The following is a 16,446-nucleotide window of genomic DNA, read 5'->3' on the forward strand; positions in this document are numbered from 1 at the left end:
ACAGGGATATACATAATACATCTGTTTTTCATTCATTGTGTTCGTTTCTCAAAAATTATTCACAACAATCTAACCTGTTGAAATCTCAGTGGATTAGTTGCACTTTTCCAGAAAATTGAAAAACCATGCACATCCAATTTCTTGATTTCTTCTTAATTGCAGCAAACCAGACGGAACAGTTTCACGGGGTATTTAGTACCAGTAACTTCGTTTATCACACTAAGCTATTTGATAATTAATTTGGTATAAATGCAACTGATCCGACAGACTTATGCCTTTAATTTTAGTCGTACCAAATCCGTTTTGTCTCCCATCCTTCTATAGAAGTTGCATCCAACTTTTGTTTGCTTTTAACAAAAAACAATCAAAAATTGCTCTTTGTTATTTTTTGGACAAAGGTTTCAGGATTTGGGGGGGGGGGATTAGAATGGAGAAGCTGTAATGGGAAATTCGTAATCTCTAACATGTCCTGTCTATACAAGTCCAGGCTATAACAATTATGGTGATCGAACTCCGTTTCGGTCCATTTCCGTTCAGATTGCCACGGGCGCGCAGGGAACCAGTCTTTGACCGAGAAAGGTAGTGCACATTATAGGCCGCCTATGTTTCAAAGTTCAAGTGCGTGGTTTATCGCATGACGTGAACTTCAATCCACTTGACGTAGAAAGCATAAAGCTATTCCTGGAATCCTAATCGTGACGGGGATATGATCACGGGGTTGAACAAACAAACAAAAGCAAACAATGATCATTAACTTCTTGCTCAGAGATTTCACGTGTTGGCTGGGCGATTTAATCTATCTAAAGCGAAAATTTGGCACATATGCAGCTAAGAACTTTTTGTAAAACTGAAAAAAAAAAATCATGGATCCGGGGGATAAATTAAACGTTTGGAACATCTCATCGTTCGCCAAGTGTATCAAAGGGCAAACATTTATACATGCACGGTAAACGTGCGGATTACCGTAAAACCGCAGCTGGCTTTGAAGCGGTAGCTGAAACTGTCCAATTCATTACAACTCCGTGGGTACCATTCATTTTGCAACAAACAGGGAAGTTTTTGCCCAGATTCATGGAGCAACCATACAATAATTATAAAACTAACTTGTCGAAATTTCAGCTCAATAAATTGAACACTTTTTGAGAAAACTCCGAAAATACACCTCCATTAAAATCGACAGCGTACCAGGCGCAAATTATTCACAGGATGCTCGCAATATTCACTTACAAACAAGGATATTCATATTTTGAGAGTGAACATAGATCCGTTATAATGATGCAGCGCCCTCTACTGCCATATTCTTTTAATGAATATTAATTAGCTTCCTCAAAAGTTATGACCAATGAGAACTAAATATTTTGTGCGCGAAATGCTATCGCGCGTCAAGTTTGGTATCCATCTCATACTGGTGCATGTTATGCGAAAATTACATGAATTAGTTTGTAAATGCGTGCGCGTAGGTCAGAGCCACACTAAAGGAATTAAAGAAATTCGGCCCAAAATACCAATACCGAGCAGCCGATTTTACGTGGTGAGTCAAATCAGTAGAAGGTCTACCAAAATTTTTCCTTTTTGGACACTTTTATCAGTGTAAAGTTTTCATTGTTTGTTCGAAATGATTGTTCTTTTGTTAGCCTTGTCGGTGATTAAAAACATGGAAGAATATGACAGCGGTTAAAGCATTTTAAACGTGTTAGAAAATAGTCAGATTGAACACGACGTCGTTGAACATGTTGACAAATTTGAACATGTAGCCTAGGCCTAATGTTGAACTTGACAAATGCTTGAAATTGAAGTCGAACTAGGCCTAGACTTAACAATTCGGTTAGCCGTTAGGCATGTTAGGAGTTTCCTAATGAGTAGGTATGGGCGCATAAACATGCTTAACTCTACCCACGCCACGGCATGGCGTTTTACTGTCCAACAATCATGTCCAAACTTGGTTGGTGGTAAAAAGGTTGGTATTGGCTAGCTCTACTGACATGACTGAGTGGAGCGTTGAATTACGGGTACAAGGGGTACCCGTAATTCAACGCTCCACTCAGTAGAGCTAGGCATTGGCCAGTTAGCCATCGTTCTTCAACTTAAAGTTCAAACTCAAAAGTACTAAGTAGGGCCTAGGCCTAGGCCTAACTTTTGTTAAGTTGGGTCCCAGCAAGTTGAAGTGTTACTGTCAGTGTTACTGTTTCTGTTATGTTAGCCTAAAGTGTAGGCTATGACAAGTATGATTGATATACATTTTGCAAATGTTGACTTGAACCAACCTTTGGCTATGCCTATGCTATGGCTATGCGGCTATGCCTAACGTCTAATCTAAATCTTAACAATAACATGCTTAACGTCGGTTAAGTCTCTCCGCGCCTCAGGCTCAGTTTTTAGGCCTAAAGTAACGTTAGCCTTTGCATTTGTTTAAAGTTCAAGATTTTTTTTTGGAATGTTGAAATGAACATTGTCATGGTTGTCTGCCTTTTGTTCATAAGTTTTCATTAAAAAAGGGGGCTGTTGAATACGTTGGGCCCTAGCTTCTTCTAATCTTAACGTAAAGTCTTTCCCCCTCAATATTTACTAGCCCTAAACCAGGGCCTAGCCGCCTGCTTTGTTCAAAATCAAAATTTGCGAATGTTGAATATTGAATGCCGTCTGCCTCTTCGTTCATCAGCATGATCAGTGTTCATTGACATTGATCATGAATAAAATTAGGCCTAAAGGCCAAATAGGCCTTAGGCCTAGGGCCTAGGCCTATCTGAAAAAGAGTGAGGGTTTAACTTTAAGACATTTTGACATCACAATCAAAATCACAATTAACTGCAGTTTTGGTTTTGTGTGCACACTGTAGGCGGGCCTACTCACTCGGGCTACTGTCGATTTTCTGTTTTCCATGTAGCCTAGCCCCAGACCGGGCCTAGCCAGACAGGGGGGGGGGGGGGGGGGGAATGCTACTTTTATAAATAATTTTTTTTTTCTGAGCTTAAATAAGCCTAGAATCTGACAGAATCAATCTTTGAATGAAACATTTCATGAACTCTTCAAATCACGTCATAAACAACAAGTGTAGTTACCAGTGAGTAAAAGCTAGATAAACTTGCATCAACATTAGTATTTGAATTAGGCCTAGGCCCTATTTCAATAGGCCTAGGGCCTATGTGGCTATATGGCCTAGCCTAGGCCTGAAGCCTAATCTGGGCACACTACATTAATTGAGCTAATTTAACTGTTTAAATTATTCAACTGTTCCATTCTCGGTCAGGTTATCAAGCAAGCACTGAGACAGTCCTTCAGTCTGTATCAAATTTTCGGCTAGTTTATCATCTAGACCCACGACTTGAATAGCATCAACATCATGAAGTTTCTGTTGATTACCGGAATTCTGCTGGCCTCAGTCGGTAAGACGGCGAACCAAAACTTTCTTGACCCTATCTTCTAGTTCTCGCTTCCAATCCATTTAAATTCAATATTCGGTTTTGACCTTAATCTACATAGCTTTCACTTCATGGTTGAGAGATTTGGGGGGGGGGGGTGTCCATGAAAAATAGTGTTGTAGTGCTGACTTTAACTTCATTTGCGATTACTGTTCGATTTTGATTTCATTTTCTTGTTTTGCTGGTTGCAGAAGGCAAACCTATAATATCCCCTTTGACCTATCTCAAGACTGAACCGGGCAGTGCCATTGTATAGGACTACCCCAGGCTGTGAAGTGAAACTTTCAAGACCTATGAAAACCTACATTTCAAACCTTGCTTTTTCGTGTTAGTTTTTGGGGGCGGGAAGTTCAGTTGATATCCTTTGCTTTAGCGTCTCTTTAAAAAGAGTTTAAAAGTAGCTTGGAATGTCGGTGTTGTGATGCTGCGTTTGTATGTCTTCCGTTCTACAGGTTACCTGTTTGCGACAGAGTGCCACTTCTGCAGCTATGTGTCAGGTACGATGGGTGAGGAATGCAAGGATCCCTTCACCAGCAATGGTAACTCCAGCGAAACATGTCAAGGAACCTACTGCTTGGTATGTCCGACATTAACACCAGCAGGCATTGTGGTTGAGCAAATGAGGCCACTGTAATGACGCTATTTGGGGAGCATAAACAGACAAAAATCTAAGGTTATTGACCTAAGTCTGTCACGAGCATTATGCTCTTCAGGCCGGCATTTATATCCGGTTTCCTTGGCATGGAATGACTGAGAGTATTTCTATTCCCCCTGGATGGGATGCCAGTTGATCGCAGGTTGCTCCCCAGCTAATGCCAGTACCCATTTATACCCCTGGGTGGGGAAAGGCAAGTGGGGGTAAAGTGGCTTGCCCAAGGAAACAACATATCACAGGCAGCAGGATCCTGTACATAAAACAACAGATAATTTTTCTATTCCCCCTGGATGGGATGCCAGTCCATCGCAGGTTGCTCCCCAGCTAATGCCGGTACCCATTTATACTCCTGGGTGGAGAGAGGCAAGTGGGGGTGAAGTGGCTTGCCCAAGGACACAACATATGGCCAGCAGCTGGATTCAAACCCCTGACCGTCTGATCATGAGTCATGAACCCCAACCACGAGGCCACACTGAGAAATGTCCAACATTCCATGAGAAATATTATTGACACTTCAACGAGGTTGCTGGGAAGTCAAGAGGTGGTGTAGCACAGCCAATAGTTCTTGTCTGGAGAGGTGTGTAATATTCCCACTGCATAAACACTAAAAAGCCACCATAGCCAGTCAGTCAATGGACAAAACTTGGACACAAAGCACATACACTGTCACCAAACTGGCAAACAACATTCCCTTCTGGGGCACTGTCAGATTCTTCTGAGTCTCCCTGATTTGTTGGTGTTGTTTTCCCCCAAATTCGCTGAGTTTTCTTAAATGGAAATTCATTTTCAGGGTTTCCCCCCGATTCCCGGAGTTGCTGGGAACCCTGATATAATATAAAAGCTCACAAAAATTACAAAATAAACTAAAAATCCAGTGAAGAATGAAAAAAATTATGCCATGTTTTACTTTTCAGAAAGTCGTATCCAAGGTGAGTGGTGAATTGACGTCCATCACCCGTAGCTGCAGCGAGGCGTGCTCCGAGGCTTGCCTCTCCTTGTTCGGAATCGAAGGCTGCACCTACTGTTGCCAAAGCGACAACTGCAACGGAGCAGGATCCGTCACCTTCAGTCTGTCCGTGATGGTTGCCATGGTTACAGCAGTTCTGAAACTATCTGCTTAACAACAGCTTGACGTGATTTTTAAAAATATTTGTTTTCAGAAACATTCTTACAAAACTTTTGAACTTTCAGAAACACCCAAGTTGAAACATTGCTACATTAAGATTAATAACAGGGTATTAAAATATTTTACATCTCATTACTTTGCAAAGTTTATTCAGCTTTTGAGGGGCCAACCCTAAATGACCAAATATGTAACGGGGAATTAAAACATTCTGCATCTCATTACTTTGCAAAGTTTATTGTGTCTATGCAATTACTCATCTTCAGCTTCCATTCAGCTTTTCAGGGCCAACCCCAAATGACCAAATATGGAAAAAGTGGTGGATCAACATACTCATCTGCCTTACAAGATCATATTACTTGTGTACAAGAATCAAATGTAATGAAGTTTCAATAAATGATTGAGAATTTGAGGTTAATGTTAAAGAACTCATTTCATATTTGGCAATAACAGTGTATGTCTGTGAACCTGTCGCGTGAAGATTATTTATCTGAATGACAGTCACAGTATACATGTACTTGGCCTTTTGACACTAGATTACTTCCTACCGAAGTTCTTTCTTTGTAGTTTTGTATTATTTGAAAAAGAAAATAAACAGGGGGGAATTTATTTCAAATGGATATTCTATACAATTCTTTACAAATTGAATTGAAAAATGAAAATTTGTCATTGAAAAGAAAATCAACTGCTGAAAATGATGCCCAGACTTATGGCTGAAATGAAAATAAAATTTAAAAAAAAATACAATTAATTGCTCCCTTCAAGGGACAAAAATTAACAAATTTCCTTAATTTAAGGTTTTTAATAAATGTTTTGTAAGAATTGCATGAGTTGTAATTCAGTGAAAGAGTGAAATAAATTTTACTTGAATGGAATTTGAATCTTGATGGTAGTGTTTTCAGATTACAGCTACTTTTTGTTGAATGCGAGTTGGGGCCGGCAAAAATGGACGAATTCCAAAAAAATAAAAGAAGTTGATGGACGACATAGAGACATTAAAATTCCCCAAAACAGCAACTATACCTTATTCCTGTTACTATTCATGTTTTATTCACATTCAACGTACACTTTATCGATGTAAACTAATTTACATATTTGTACAGAAATCAAAAAAGTAAATAAGAAAAATGAACCAAAAATACGCAAACTTCGCTGCGTGACTAAAAAGGGCCAAAAAAGAAAAATGTGACAGCTTTTTGTGTTCTTTCCTTGAATTTAAACATGTAAATGGTCAAAACGGACTGACAATTGAAAATAACTGAAAATTCCATGAATAAATCTCAAAACAAGCTTCACAACAAGCAGGACAAATAGTTAAATCAGTTTCCCACAACCGTTGCTGTGATGCCATTCTTCCGATAAAAAGACGCTGAAAAATAGTTTGATAGTAGAACTCGCCTTTTTAGTCAAAAGAGGCAAAAATGCCTATTTTGAATTAGAGGTGTACATTTACGGGTAGTACAGGAACCGGGTACCCGATTGAAAAGAACAACCCAAAAACGGATACCCGATTGAAAAATAACCACACAGGTACCCATTAAAGAAACCCAACCAATAGTTCAAATCTCGGAAGTTGCTGTTCAGATTGTTCATTAACCCTAAACCCTTGAGCACTTTTACTAGAAAGTATCCTGAATCCACCAAAATCCATCAATTTTGTCATGCCAAAAAATGTCCCTGTCCTCTAGTCCAACAGAATCCACAAGTGAGTCCATCAGAATCCACCAGTGTAGTACATATACCTCGTACATGCCAAACATGTAGCTAAGGAGTTAAACTGTTGAGATCCTGAATGCATCAAAGTCCCCCAACTACTCAATATGGAGGTATCTTGAATCCATCAAAATCCTGCAGAACCACCAGGCTTACTGTCCTGAATCCATCAAATTCCCCCAGCTTATTCAATATGGAGGTATCCTGATTCCACCGAAATCCTCCAAAACAGGGTTGTGGATTTTGATGGATTCAGGTAAATTAGGGTTAAACTAAAAGGTTGTCCCGATATTATACTAACTACCACATCGATGCGTTAAATACAGAAAGATACTGTGTGTACAGTGAACTTTCGCGAGCCCCGTCTACGTGAAATGTGGATTGTTTTTCCATGTAGCCTGGTTTTTATTGAGAAATTCCCCACAAATGACATTCAAAACCTTTCTTTTTCATTGTCTGTGAAGGTATACTGAGTAATTTGTAAAGTTGGTTACGGGTACCCGATCCCATAATCTGGAACTGATTCCTGACATCAACGGTTCCGATGCACACTATTTGAATGCGTCTGTTTGGTATTAATTTTTGAGAGTAATAAAATTCTGAAAAACGAAAGTGTTTAAAAACAAACTTAAAAATACACAGTAGATAAACTGCACACTATAAATCTTGAATAAACATCCCACAAAAGTCTATATGTAAAAAAAAAGAAGGATTAATTCTCAAAAAAAGATTGAAATTCTCCCCATTAAACTGATACAAGAAGCATGATTGTTGAAGTCAGTTTGCAAAATGTTTCTACACGGCTAAGTATGTGCATAAAACTGCTTGCTTTAACATTTGCGTTGAGTATAAAATCCACTGCGTCCATCTTTACCACTGTCAAATTCCGTAAAGTTTGCTAAATAGTACTTTGACATGTCTTAATTGTCGCATATTATTAAGTGGTTGCAATATTATTTACGAAGGACATTGAAAATGTTCTACTGAAACCCTTAGAAGAAGAATTTTCACGTTGTCAGCAAACACAATTTGAGTCTTACAATGCAGTCCTATTGGAATTACAAAATAGCATTTTACGCATTAGACACACTTAAACAGATTGATGCTGTATACAACGTCCTAGCAATTTGGTGTTTTCAACTTGAAATCACTGACAAGTTGTGGTTTTGAGCCCAACTAGCAGGAATGTGATGTCTACAATGTATGTCCTTTTGAATTGAAATCAAGATCCTAGAATATATATTTTTTTCAGAATATACAGCATTCACTGAGCCAAAACCTCATCAGGTTAGTTGTTGAGCACCCTTGTTTAGATTTTGAGCACTTTTGTTGTTTCAAACGAAAAAAAAAAACCCACAAACGGCATATGATATACTCTTCCTTTAAAGGTACATTGGATCATTTAGTTTTTGCTTTCTTCCGAATGATACCATTTCAGGAGGAATAATGTCACAAGGTATATGGTACCAGTCTTATCTTCCCTTTGAGCAAGGATTTTCTCGTTCAATTGGTTGGTACATTTTCAGGTAAGGGGGCCATCCATAAAGTATGTGAAGGTAGGGGGGAAAGGGTGGTTGTTAACATTGCATACGCCAAGCGTACACGGGGGTCCAAGCCAATGCGTATATACTATGTACGCAGAGCGATAATTTGCTTTTAACATATTGTCATAAAATCAATGTACTTTCTCAATTTTAATAACTACCAGGACCAGCTTTAATACATCAAAAATCTTATAACACTGTACCCTTCACACCATTTACATTTATCTTCCCAGAGCCACCACCAGACAACGCCTTCCGAGCTCATTAAACTGCGACATGATAAAAAAGGCGATTGTGATACGAGCCCCTCTTTAGTTTTGGTGAAGCAGTTAGAGTCAATTTCTTTTCTGCAACCTTACATCTAATGACAATATTCTTTTGAAATTTGAACAGCATCTCTTGGTAGAAAATGCAATAACTACAAATGTAGCATTAGGGAGACACATTATTGTAATTTCTTCGACAATAGGGAGACACCGGTCATTAGGGAGGCAAAATTTTAATGTCGCAATCGGGTTATATTTGTTGCTCGTGGTCTAATTAGTAAACATACCGAAATTCGCTGCAAAAGGACAAGGGAATATTGGGTTAGGGCACATTTAAGTTTGAAAAATTTTGCGCACAAGTCTATGGGAATGTCTCGCTATGGTCCTATTTTCGGTAATTATAATTTTTGTATGCATTTTGTACACTTCATGCAATGTGAATCAATGTGGTTTTGCGCATTCACGGTGCGTCACTGTGATTACTATCTTTATTTTTGTGTCGCAGCATTATGTCGACGTCATCATTTTACCCCACAATTTCCCACAAAAAAATCTCAAAACCCTGCCCTCTATCCACGACACTACCGTTGGTTTTAAATGTCCCTCGTGTGGTAAGTTCAATAACCTAATTCACACAATCACCAATAAAACGAGTGCTTCAATTAGCCGGCAAGCATAGCGCATTTGCAGTGCTTTTTACTGTAAACATACATGCACAGTTTCTGTATAGGTATGCATGAAGTCGGGGGGGGGGGGGGGGCCTAAAAAGTCAAGATTTTGTGCGTACATACTTTATGGACGGTCCCTAATTCCAAATATTCCTGTGTGCCGTAAGTAAAGGAAACACTTTCATATGGTTGGCTCTCACATATGTTACAACTTACATATCAATCATCTGTGTGCGCGATGCTCTTCAGTACGTATTTCACCGTGTAGGCAAACGCGGCAAAGCCTACGATGACTAGCACGTTGGCCAGCGTGCTTCCCACAATGCCCTGGGGGCCTTGGTGAGGCAACGGCAGCTGGCCGTCCTGCGTGTTGGCCTGTCTTGAGGATTGACCTCTTAACGAGGCCGACTCGGTGCTTTGTCTGATCTCCTCTTCGCGTCGCCTGATGGTTTCTCGTACTTCCTGTTGGACGGGAAAAAAAGAGACGCTTAGTACAAGGGCGACAGTGATGAATTTCTAGAGATAATTCACTCCGTGCATGATCAATTCACGACATTTTGCCAGCATTAGAGAGGTCAAGTTACACATTTTGCTAAACGCTTAAAGCAACACGTGCTGGAAGCTTTGCGTTCCCGTTCATGTACGTGGAAAAGTATTCCAGCAGGTATTTTGCAGAATGCATGTACACGAACCTTTTGTAAGAACGTTGAGAATTACTGCTGTTTAACCCTAACCTTCCCAATTCCTCCAAAATCCTCTTTGCTTAACCCAAACCCCTCCAGAGTATTTTGGCTAAAAACCCTGCCAAACACTGCAACATGCAACACTCGTCTAAATGACAAGCCTGCCCAGTGCAGCAAAATCCATCAGGCCCAAAGTCTCAAGGCCAAACTGACACAGAGTCTGTGGTCACCGAATGCGGTAGGATACAACTGTGGCATTGTTCTATGGGACTAGCTCTCATTGTCTCAGAAGCGGCCGTTCATGCACTGGTGTTGGTAGCTGAATGCATCAAAGTGCACCAGACTTTTTCACCTGTGTTGCGTCTGGCAATTTAGGATTAATGGAGGATTTTGAAGGATTGAAGGCCTTTGAAAATCAAAGCACTGCAGGATTTTGCAGGATTGAAGGTGTAACAGGATTTTGCCTCTGGAGGATAATGGAAGATCCAGGTTTAGCAGGCCCCAACTGAGGCTGGATGAAATTGGAGGATTGAGGCTCTGGCTGGTTTTGCCCAAAAAACATCCATTTTGGAGGATTCAGGATGTTCCTTGTTTTATGCATGTATACTTTGGCAGGCATCCAGCCTATACCACTGTTTATTGTACAGCCTCTTTACTCCAACTATTCAGGGCCTTGGCATTGCCAATCCACAATAAAGGAAATAAATACATGCTTGGCCGGTAGTAAACAAGTACGTCTACAACTAACTTGGGGTCTGGACACTGATAATGGCCTGAGCCGAAGGCATGGAACAATATCCGCGACCGGGCTCCTACTCACCAATGCAACGTCTGGAAACAATTCACAAAATGTCTGGTTCTTGACGTTAAATGGGCCACTCTGGACTGCAAGTTGTCGCTTCTACAACAGAGAAAAGACATCAAAAAAAGAACAGATGAAAGAACATTACATGTTTAACACGATTTTCGTTAGCAACCCCAAAAGGAAAAACAATTTGAGCAATCTGGCAGATGAGTCCTTTTTCATTGAGTAATTTTGCAACAAATGATACAGTTACAAAACATAGAGACAACTAGGGCCAAGTTCGGGCAAGGACCATTAGTCGACTAGTGGTTGATTTGTGACGTACCTTACCCCTGCGCACTGATAGCAACGTGCGAACGTCTCTAGTCAAACGCTGGTCAAAATGTCATCGCAAAACTCTTGGATCCTGGCTCTCTGCTGTACGTTATGAATGCACAGGGCTATTGGTTACCAGCGATGCAACCAGCCCCAGTAGATTGGTCCAAATGGTCGACTAGCGTAGTCAAACACCGTCGACTAGACAGAGTTCGGGCTAACTTTAGTCGAACTATGGTTAACCATTGGTCAACAATACTTCTTGCGCGAACTTGCCCACGAAGTTCATTCAAATGAACCATATTTGTGCTGGTCCCCGAGGGCCAGACTAGAGTTCACTTTGTACCAACCTCGTCCCCAGTGCTTACTTTATTTCCAACCTCGTTTCCAATAGTAAGCCCTGGATAGGAAACTTTCTTCCTGTATCCTGATTCGATACCGCAATTGGCTAATATTGGATTTATATCATGTACTTGGTGTTTAATTTCCAACATGCATTACGTGTTTTGACTATCATCGTAATTACAACGTCCACGCCTTCTCAAAAATACTCCTTTCCTTTCCAATTTACTCACATTAATATGAAATGTGAAACTGCACATTGGTGGACGATTGTAACATTTTAACTTTCATGTTTTCTTAACTCACGGTACAACAAATTGATTCTGTTTTTACCCCAGACACCACATACAAAAACAAACGCTAATATAACGCACAGGCAGGCACCAGACTATTCGTCATTTGCATAAGTGTTTTGCAAATGATCTAATACCAGGGTGAGAGAACTGGTATAGTGGTGGGCGCGTACTGCTCGACATCCTGGGGACGAGGGTGACTTTGTACCTATCTCACTAACTGACTGACTGTCACTTGTGAGTCGAGCAGTGCTATCGTATAGGACTACCCCGTAACACCAATGAACGGGCTAAGTCCGCCCATTGTGTAGACCAGATGCACGAAGACTTCCAGCTCTTCAATAGAATAGAATTTTGTGTACTCTGGGACCAGCTTTACATAGGCTCGCCTAGTCTTGTCAATAACGTACCGTGTAATCGGAGGTTTCTATACTGCCGAGTGTCGGATTCTTTTCGACCATAAAGCTGAGGAGACCGGTTAGGATCGTCGACACGGACCAGGCTGGATTCCAAGTGTCGGGGTGAAAATCACTTATTGACAAACATAACCTGTAACAAAATGTAAGAGAATTTATAAATATCCTTTAAACCATTTTAATAGTTTTCCGCAATCCTGCTTCATATAGGATTATTTGCATTTATCCCAAAAGTAACCTACCAAATTATTATCAATAAATTTACCTGGATTAACCCTCCTGCTATCTGAACAGTCACAGAGAGTCAAACAATCAATCTTCTTCCCCTGCCATGCCTTTTACACAGGCTCACCAAAAGTCTTATCATATTTCCAGCAAGCACTGTGACTAGTCAAATCCAGTCAAGGGACAAAAGCAGGCAAGTGGTAGGCACAGCTGGCTTGTCAATCAACTACAGTCAAAGTGTGGCTGTAACAAGTTACGTAACAGTCACAGCCAGTCAATCCTGCTTTATGTAGGCTGGGAGCTCTTAACTGTTGAAAACAGTCATTTCATTGTTTTAAACTTGGCAGAGAATGTATGTTTGCATAGGAGGGTTAGAGATCGTACTGGTACTAAACATCCCATGAAATTTTCCGTCTGGCTTGAAGCTTGCTGTCACCTAGAAGAAATGAAGAAATGTAGTTGATTTCCAACGATCAGTCAATTGACTGATTTTTGGAAATAAAAGAGTGTTATATTGGACAATTTTGTGTTTCGTGATCAAATGAATGTGCATGGCTTTTTACTGACCTGAAACTTCAACAGGCTAGGTTTTGAACATTCGTCTTTGGATTTTGAGTGGTGCTCTTATTGGAAATGAACAAAATACATGAAAAGCAAATGATACTGTGCACCTTTTAACATTTACCTTGTGTTACACTTGAATCTCCCGTTAGGTGTAATCATATAGATGCTTGGCGGCTTAAACGGGAATTCTCGCGGGAAGACAAGTTTGCCGTGGTACAAGCCCCCTTCGTACGGCGTTCCCTCAGGACCCCTTACTAAGTAGTGCCTGAAAAAAAAATGAAAAAAAAAGTAAAAGGCAAAACGTGAAACCAAAAGACATGCATTTTAAAGAACAAAAACTAATTTAATTAACTTGTTTAATACCGGCCAAATACATATTTATTCCCATCCATAAATACCCTTTAAAAACCGGTCAAAAAGTCAAAACAGGTCAAAAATTATAAATTTCCAGCGATTTTGTTCAACAGTTTTACTTCATGTTTTTTTAAACACCCCTCTAGCTATGTTATGGTATGTGCCTCTCGCGAGATTTAAGCCAATGTAAAGAATTCCCGGAATCTGCGACCACATTTACCAGGCTTGCATTGTCTTGTTTCCAAGAAAAGTTTCTGGGATACTACAAAAGACTTACCATTCTAGGATATTTGACGGGAGTGGTGAAGCTGTAACATAAGGCACTGGGTCTTTTTTAATTCTTGTATAATCTTGTTTCAGCCGTGCGGTGGCTGTTGTACTCACACGCTTGCTCATAATTATTTCACCTAAGTTAAATGCAGAATCTTTGGCTGTATTTCTAGGAAATGAAAGAGAAAAACACATTAATTGTACGCTGTGGCAATAATTGTTAGAATTTAGAAATGCACACGATTCTCCACACTTTGGACAATAGAAATTGTAAATTGTACACAACAAAGTGGTATCTGGATATTATGCGCCTATCAAATGTCCCCCCCCCCCCCCCCCCCCGTCCCCCTCCCCCCGCTGCTCCAGGTCCGATGTCAGGATTTGGTCACGTTTTTCATGCCCCAGGGTGGGGATTTTAGTCACTCAAATTACATTTTTACCTGGCGTACTACATGGAAATCCAATTACTAAACAAAAAAGTGCACCCAACATGCCCAAGTATGTATGTCGGGGATTGTCATTTAAATTTTGCCCGAGGGGTAGGGATTTTGTCACTTCGAAAGTGACAATCCCCACGTCTTGGGTGGGGCAGCAGGGCCCGGGGGAGGGGGGGGGGGGGGAACAATTATCATAGGCGCATTACTAAGCCTACATTCTTTCTCAAAAGCAGTAGGCCTATATTAAATGCAAGAGTCAAATACAATCCATCTGCATAACAAACAAAACAATGATAAAATGTAGGCTATTTCGTAAAAACACGAACCAACCTGCCGCAGGCCTTGCATGCAACGTTACTGCAGCAGCACGAAAAAGCAGAAACCAGAATTAAGCAGAAAGCAGACAAACTCACCGGCGACACTGCAGCACCACTAAATAAAAATGACTTATTTTGACAACAGTTTTAAGAAATTGTCCAACTAAAGCACTCCTCCATCTACTAGTTCAATCACACAGTTGCTCATACAAAAAAGAATTACACTATTTTTGGCCGTATTTAATGCCGACAGAGCATGTTTTGTAACTTCCTTAATCATCAGCAGACATTCGTCATTTCACCAGAAATGTGTGAAACTGTACTGTGTACATAATGCATATCAGGGTGACCGTAAGGTCAGAGCCAAATTCTGCTAAATGCACATCAAAAATCTGTCAGATTTATCAAACATCTGCCAAATTCCCCAAGATTACTCGAAATACACTATAAACACTTAAAATCACAAGCAGATTGGTAGTATTGCCTTAATTAAGATTCAAATTACATAATAAACAATTTAGTCACATAAAAATGTTGTGAAATTATTGGTAAATTTCTGACAAAACATGGATCCGGCCACAACGAATTAAGTCCGTTTCCCAGCGAACCTCAGCACCTAGACCAGCCAACCTGTCCCACTATGCAAGGATATGTTTGAAAGGATTGAAGCCTTTTTAAACAAATGCACATTCTTTTGTTCAAATTTGCTGTTTTTCTGTCAAATAACCATTTTTGCAGAATTCTGCCAGAAATCTGCCAGAAAAATCCATTCTGTCAAATTTTCTGTAAAACTCGTTTTTAGCAAACATTCTGTCAAAGTTAGCCGAAAATCGGCTAAAACGGTCATCCTGATGTACACGTATGTACTTGCACCAAAGATACGTAAGTAAAGTACGTCGTGTGCGTTGATCTCCATAATGGTGATCAATGGTCGTGTGCGTGTCCGATAACTGTCCGTAAATGTCATTGGGGGCGCTCTAATAACAACTCAGCGGTCCCGTGCAAAAATTTAGTAGGCCTAGAAACACGGCCGTGTAAGGGGCCATTCAGAATTTTCAATGTTTTAAAATTTCGACTTTTTTTCCAAATTATTTTGACCCACCCACCCACCCCTAATTTCGATTAATAAAAAACTAAACATGTACATGTACATGCACTTGCATGTACATGTACATGTACTTGAACACCATGTACATGTACATGTGTGTCTAGTTCAGCGACGGCGTGAAGTTGTCGGTCTTCCTCTTTTATGTGATAAAATATGTGATACCTCACCAAGTATCTTTTAACGAAATTCAATCAGAATATTTATCAATTTAAAAAAAAAAAATAGTTGTTGTGTTACTTGTTGGTGTCCCTGCCACACTGTACGATGGTGTAGCCGTGCGTTACGCACGTGGATTGTTTACTTTCGTTTTGACGGGGACTTTACTGAATAGAGTTTGGTGACTGTACATAGAAATTTCTTTGAATAAAAGTCGAATCGTTCATTCATGTGCACTTGTTATGCAAAGCAGGGGCAGTGGTTCAAGGATATCTATTTCGACTTGCAGAAAGTGTGCAAGAACGCGACTTGAAAGCTTTTATGTGTTCACAATACAACGACGCTGTTTAGTTATTTCAATGTGTGACACAGTGAGAAATTTTGGAATCACAATGGCGTCAGCGATACTTGCTGGGGAGCTCTTGCGTACGACCCCCCCCCCCCCCCCCCCCCACTGAAAAATTCCTGGCTACGCCACTGACAGTACATACAGGGGACGAAATTGGAAAAGAAACACGCATCGCGATATCGGAACGTTTGCGCGTAGTTCAGGCAACTCAAAAGATCTATCTTTCTTTGTTTTTTTTTTTTTTTTCCATGGAATGTGAATTTCGATTTTCAATTATTTAGCTTGACCCACCCACCCACAATTTGGAAAAAAGATCGAAATTTTAAAACATTGAAAATTCTGAATGACCCCTAAGTTCCTACTAATTTTTTTTTTAATATCAATTTCGACATCATGGTCACGTAATTAAACAAGTTTACAGTTC

The 16,446-nt window shown here is 40.1% G+C and overlaps 2 protein-coding genes across 3 annotated transcripts; one reads left to right on the plus strand and one right to left on the minus strand.

Annotated features, from left to right (window-relative positions):
* Window positions 1-1,516: 1,516 nt before the first annotated feature.
* On the plus strand, window positions 1,517-5,813 carry LOC119732530 (ly-6/neurotoxin-like protein 1). The gene is made up of 4 exons (XM_038206087.1): window positions 1,517-1,531; window positions 3,248-3,383; window positions 3,872-3,996; window positions 4,989-5,813. The coding sequence occupies exons 2-4, from the start codon at window positions 3,341-3,343 to the stop codon at window positions 5,193-5,195; spliced, it is 375 nt and encodes a 124-aa protein (XP_038062015.1). The 5' UTR covers window positions 1,517-1,531; window positions 3,248-3,340; the 3' UTR covers window positions 5,196-5,813.
* A 1,229-nt stretch (window positions 5,814-7,042) lies between these two features.
* On the minus strand, window positions 7,043-14,749 carry LOC119732529 (ubiquitin-conjugating enzyme E2 J2-like). Of its 2 annotated transcripts, none has more exons than XM_038206086.1 (6): window positions 14,506-14,749; window positions 13,663-13,824; window positions 13,153-13,296; window positions 12,237-12,375; window positions 10,892-10,972; window positions 7,043-9,850 (listed from the first exon to the last, which is right to left on the minus strand). In XM_038206086.1, exons 2-6 carry the CDS (start codon window positions 13,779-13,781, stop codon window positions 9,608-9,610), a joined length of 726 nt encoding a protein of 241 aa, XP_038062014.1. In that variant the 5' UTR covers window positions 13,782-13,824; window positions 14,506-14,749; the 3' UTR covers window positions 7,043-9,607. The 2 variants fall into 2 exon arrangements, with proteins under 2 accessions (XP_038062014.1, XP_038062013.1); XM_038206085.1 differs by having other exon boundaries at window positions 14,423-14,749.
* Between the last annotated feature and the right edge of the window lie 1,697 nt (window positions 14,750-16,446).

This window comes from Patiria miniata, unplaced genomic scaffold (genome assembly GCF_015706575.1).
Source record: "Patiria miniata isolate m_02_andy unplaced genomic scaffold, ASM1570657v1 HiC_scaffold_24, whole genome shotgun sequence".
NCBI classification, from domain to species: domain Eukaryota; kingdom Metazoa; phylum Echinodermata; class Asteroidea; order Valvatida; family Asterinidae; genus Patiria; species Patiria miniata.